The sequence below is a fragment of the Bison bison genome, unplaced genomic scaffold (assembly GCF_000754665.1).
Source record: "Bison bison bison isolate TAMUID 2011002044 unplaced genomic scaffold, Bison_UMD1.0 scf7180017864145, whole genome shotgun sequence".
Lineage (NCBI taxonomy): Eukaryota > Metazoa > Chordata > Mammalia > Artiodactyla > Bovidae > Bison > Bison bison.
The window spans coordinates 3,244,532-3,250,405 of NW_011494717.1; the positions used below are offsets into that span (position 1 = coordinate 3,244,532).

Here is a 5,874-nt window from a genome sequence, read left to right on the forward strand (position 1 = left end):
CAGGCTACCCGCCCCTCCACATGCCAGCCCCTCCTGAAGCCTGGCTTCCCAGGCCAGGGCCCTGCCTGTGGGTCCCTCAAGAACGAAGGCCTGTTCTCAGCAGAAAAACAGTGGAGAAAATGGGGCTGTGGAAACAGCAAATTCTTTGCTCTGACGGTAAAGAATCTGCCTGCAATGCAGGAGACCTGAGTTTGATCCCTGGATTGGGAAGATGCCCTAGAGAAGGAAATGGCAACTCACTCCAGTATTCTTGCCTTTGAAATCCCATGGACAGAAGAGTCTGGCAGGCATTCGTCCATGGGGTTGCAAAGATTCGGACACAACTGAATGATTAATGCAGGCTTTGAGTGGATACTTGGAAACGTTACAGCTCTTTGAGAATTTTTAAATGCTACACAAATGCAATGAATTGCACAGTGAGCAAAGAAGTTATGAAATGTTTTCCCTGAGGTGAGAAGAAGGCTAAATGTATTCCTCTTTCTGGGTGAGGGTATCATGGAGACCTGCACTCACAAACATAAACCACACAAACACTTATGACAGGATGCGCTGGGCACCCCGTTATCAGGGTCCAGACCCAGCCTCTGCAGGGCAGGACTTCTAAAAGACAAGAAACAGGAGGGCCCAAAGGGTTGGGCTGCCAGGGAGACAGCTGGGACATGGCCCTTCCTGCCCCGGAACTCTGTCCCAATCCAACACGTGACACCCTACGCCCTGCACTCCTTCCACACAGGTCCCCCTCTTTCCACACCGGGCAAATGACACCATACTACGATGCCATTTGTCACCAGCAGGGAGGACAACCCACCACACAGCCACCTACCACCAAATGTAGCAACCTCTACACCCACGAACATTCTCACCGGGTGGAAGGCAGGGGTCCCCAACCCTGGACCACAGATGGTTACTGGTCCAGGTTAGAGACCTGCCCGCACACCAGGAGGTGAGCAGCCTGCAAGCGAGGGAAGCTTCAGCTGTATTTACAGCCGTTCCCTGTGGCTCGAGTTACTGCCTGAGCTCTGGCTCCTGTTGGATTGGGGGCAGCATAATAAACGTAATGAGACGGAATCATCCCCAAACCATTCCCACCCACCCCCACCCTGAATCCCTGGAAAAACTGTCTTCCACAAAACCGGTCCCTGGTGCCAAAAGGCTGGGGGCTGCTGGTATAGTGAAAGAAAGTGAAAGCATGAATCACTGAGAAAGGCCCGGGCGAACCGCCCTTCAGGTGAGTGTTAAGTAAGTTCAGCATTCACGAGCCACTTGGAAAAACAAATGATCAGCCCTCCTTTCCTTTCGCCAATGACAAGACGAGTGTCCTAGCCTTTCCACCAAGCGCTAAGACCCTCTGCTCCTGGTGCTGTGCGTGGTGTCCCTGAGTGACAGTGTGACGGGCACAGGACAGCAGAGGGGGTGAAAGGCAAGAGGCACCCCCACAGGCTCTGCTGTGGGGACCTCGCCTGTCTAAGGTGCTCCCGAAGCACTACAGAGGGACACCACCACTGAGACCCACTTCAAGTCACAGAGTGTTCTGATCAGTCAGTCATGTCTGACTCTTTGCGACCCCATGGACTATACAGTCCATGGAATTCTCCAGGCCAGAATACCGGAGTGGGTAGCCTTTCCCCTCTCCAGGGGATCTTCCCAACCCAGGGATCGAACCTGGGTCTCCCACATTGCAGGCAGATTCTTTACCAGCTAAGCTATCAGGGAAGCCCAAAGTGTTAGTTGCTCAGTCATGTCCGACTTTTTGCAACCCCACGGGCTGCAGCCTGCCAGGCTCCTCTGTCTGTGGGATTCTCAAGAATACTGGAATAGATTGCCATTTCCTTCTCCAAAGGATGTTCCCGACCCAGGTATTGAACCCTGGTCTCCTGCATTGCAGGCAGATTCTTAACTGTCTGAGCTACAGGGAAGCAGACGCAAAAAGGGAGTCACCTGTACTTGGGCTCAGTGGGTCAGAGGTGGAGCCAGGGTTCACTGCAGGCTGCCCCCTGCCTCCCCGCTGACCCGCACCTCCTAACAGCCCTGCTTACTGTTACTGCTCCGTCTTGGAACACCACACCCGGCAGTTTCTCCAGGGCTTCTATCTGTGACACCACCCCCCCCCACAATTCCACTGTACCCCTCGTCATGCCGCCCCAGTTGAGAGGCCCTGCCCCACGGCTGGGATCACAGACTCAGGTCCCCTGCCTGTTCCCCTAAACCCGCCAGTTCTCCAGGTCCTGGGCACCAGTGGCAGGCCACTGGGATAAATGCACAGACAGGTCAACTAAAGGGTGTCTCATTTGTGTCCGACTCCTTGTGACCCCCATGGACTGTAGCCCGCTAGGCCCCTCTGTCCATGGGATTCTCCAGGCAGGAATACTGGAGGGGGTGGCCACTCCCTTCTCCAGGGGATCTTCCTGACCTTGGGAACGAACCCCAAGTCTCCCGCACTGTGGTCAGACGTGTTGACTGGTCCCACTTGAAATTCATGGCCACAACTGGCAAGCTGCGGTGCTGGGCCGGGCAAGCCCAGCTTGGTCTCAGTCTAGGGGGTTCTCCAAGTGTGGTCCTCGCTGCATGAGCCCCACCTGGGAGCTTGTGAGAAAGGCAGATCCAGGCTCTGCTGAATCAATCCTCACGTTAACAAGCCCCTCAGGGGACTCTCATGCCCCTGAGCCTAATCTACACTGTCTCCCATTCTCCTTGGGCCCCCAGGGAAACTTTTTTTGTGAAGGGCCACATAGCAAATATTTTAGATTTTGCAGGCCACAGGGTCTCCATTACCACCATACCCAACTCAGCCGCTGTAGAGCGAAAGCGGCCACAGACAGTACTTAAACTGATTTAAAAAGTGAGTAGGGGGTAGGCTTTGGCCCATGGGTGTAGTCTGCCCACCTATACCCCAGACCAAACTTCCGGAACTGTGATGTGCCTTCCCAGTTCCCCCGGTAATCTTGTCAACACACAGATGCTGATCCAGCAAGGCCTGAGAGTCTGCATGTCTAACCAGCCACCAGATGATGCAGGCACTGCTCCCAGGACCCTCCCCCACCCCGCCGCACAGAGTCCAAGTTGCCTAAATCCACGAACCCCCAGGACCTGCTTTCTCCCTACAACCCTGCTTCCTGTGTACTGAGAAAAGAGAAGCGGTCGGAGAACTTCCAAGCACATCCCTTTGCATCCACACCTGGCCTGCGTCTGCCTCCCCTGCTGTTAGGGACAAATTGGCTGGCTCCTACCTAAGACAACCCCTCACCTACTCAAGGACGTCAAATCTTCTGTCTTCTCTGCGCCATCAATCTCCCCTCCTTACTGGATCACTCCCACTTCTCTGACAAACCAAAGCTGTCCTTCCACCCAATCTCCCCCTTGAGCTATTGCTCCATTTCTGCTCCCCCTTCAAGCAAAACTTCTCAAGAGAATGGCGTCTTGGGTTCCTCTCCTCTTTGATCTTGAACTTTTTCCAACTTTTTCTTGATCTTCAACTTTTTCTTGAACTTTTTTTGTTCTCATCATGCAACCGAAACAGCCCACACCCAGGTCACTAGTGACCTCTGTGTTCAGTTCAGTTCAGTCCCTCAGTCGTGTCCGACTCTTTGTGATCCCATGGACTGCAGCACACCAGGCTTCCTTGTCCATCACCAACTCCCGGAGCTTACTCAAACTCATGTCCATTGAGTCGGTGATGCCATCCAACCATCTCCTCCTCTGTCTTCCCCTTCTCCTCCTGCCTTCAATCTTTCCCAGCATCAGGGTCTTTTCCAGTGAGTCAGCTCTTCGCATCAGGTGGCCAAAGTTTTGGAGTTTCAGCTTCAGCATCAGTCCTTCCAACGAATATTCAGGACTGATCTGCTTTAGGATGGACTGGTTGGATCTCTTTGATGTCTCCCTCTCCTCTTACTCCTGAGGTATCTGATGGCCCCTCTCTGCTCTTTGAGGCTCTGGGACCCATGCTCTCTCTCTCTTGATTCTCCAACCTCCCTGGCCACTCCTACTCAGGTTCCCTGGATGGTCTGCAATCCTGCCCCAAGTGCCTGCCTTAGACCTCTTCTCTCACTCACCTTCCCCTGCTGCTGCTGCTGCTAAGTTGCTTCAGTCGTGTCCGACTCTGCACGACCCCATGGACTGCAGCCGACCAGGCTCCTCCATCCATGGGATTCTCCAGGCAAGAGTACTGGAGTGGGGTGCTATTGCCTTCTCCACACCTTCCCCAGGGATCTCAAATATGTCCAAGGTTTTAAATCCCATCTATGAGCCAGTGGTCCCTCATTCCTCTCTGATCTGGACTCTCCCCTCAAAGCCACACTCCTCCGAACTGCCTGCCCGAAGTCTTCACTTGGCTATCAGAAAGCTTCTTAACAAACATGTCCAGACCAATGGTGATTCTTACCTTCCTAAACCTGCTCCATCCATAGTCTCCTGGGCTGGTCCATTGCAATGCCTCTCTTTCAGGAACTCAAGAGAAGTCTTATAGTCAATCTTGACTACTCTTTTTTGCTCTCATGGCCCACATCTAATCATCAGCAACCCACGAAAGCTCAATCTTCAAAATATAGCTAGAACCCAAATATTTCTAAGCTATTCTGCCAGCATCAGCTCTCACGTGGATGACTGCCAGAGTCTCCTGAATGGTCTCCTCACTGCACCCTGCTCGCTTCCATTCTGCTCAGCACAGCGGCCAAAAGACCTTTCTGGAGTCCAAAGCAGGTCCCACCATGCCCAGAGCCTCACCCCAGCCTGGGGAGCCTGTCCTGACTGTCCCCTGCCTCCAAGCCCCCAGATGTGGTAAAACTCTGCACCACATCACCCAGCTCTCTGCTGGCTCACTGCGCTGCAGTCACACTGGCCTCCTGGCTGGTGCGCAAACATCTCTCTGCCCCAGGACATTGGCTCCTGCTGTCCCCTCTGCCTGGTACCCTTTTTCTTAAGATTTCTCTTTCACTTGTCAGGGATCTACCCAGCTGCCACTCTATCAGAAAGACACTCCTGGACCACACCATATAAAACAGCATTCACTTCTCCTAGCATCCCATTTCCCTACCACTTTATTTTCCTTTATACCATTTATCATCCCTGGCGCACTATACCTTTACCCATCTGCCCCACGAAAGCTCACAAGAGGGACTGTGTATGGTTCACTATCCTAGAACCGCTCTCCTGGCCTTCACCACCAGCACCTGCATTTGTTAAGAAGCCCTGTTCAGGTGGGGCAGAGAGGGAATCCCTTTCACCCCCTTCCCAAGCTCCCAGCACTAAGGTCACACTCCCACTGGTCTGCCGCTGGCCCTGCTCACACCTACCAACCTCAAACCTCCTAACCGCATAAAAGGAAACGGGCTCAGGGAGAGGAGGTGATTCACGTGGCACTAGGGAAACCTCTTCCGCCAGCGAGAACACGACCAGCCACCACGGAGAGGAGACCAGCAGGTACTGACATCAGAACCTTAAAGAATCATACTTTTCTAGACCTGAAGCCACAAGGATGTTCAAATTACAGCCGGAAAAATTTTACATTCATTTATGTAAGAGACTGAGGTCTTATCCTAAGATTTTGTGTAGGGGGAACAAGGGTGGAGTGTGTGAAAACCCTTGCAGCGAGTCACTTGACAGATGTGAGAAAGGGGGAGACGGTAAAACCACGCCCACCCCAGCCTTCAGCATCCCTCTTGTACTGAATCCCCCAGGCCACCCTGACCCAGGGGTCCTCTGCCTCCAGGGACCCTCTGGAGGCCTCTGCGGTAACTGCACTTTTCCTGGGCTACCTGTTAGAGCAGCTGCCACCTGTCCCCTCCCTTTCCCATGGAGGACCTGGCCTCACGCACCCCCACCTCACAGAAGCGGAGGTACACCCTGCCCTGTGTTCCCATGGCAACCGGAAGCCCCCCC

The 5,874-nt window shown here is 53.6% G+C and overlaps 1 protein-coding gene across 1 annotated transcript in view; it reads right to left on the bottom strand.

The window, feature by feature from the left end:
• HS1BP3 (HCLS1 binding protein 3) overlaps window positions 1-2,135 on the bottom strand; it is a 32,140-nt gene extending 30,005 nt beyond the window's left edge. Inside the window, exons 1-3 of the mRNA XM_010840682.1 lie at window positions 2,037-2,135; window positions 909-952; window positions 514-600 (exon numbers count right to left, since the gene is read on the bottom strand). Coding sequence (XP_010838984.1) covers window positions 514-600; window positions 909-952; window positions 2,037-2,135 — 230 coding nt within the window. The remainder of the gene's footprint in view (window positions 1-513; window positions 601-908; window positions 953-2,036) is intronic.
• Window positions 2,136-5,874: the final 3,739 nt, after the last annotated feature.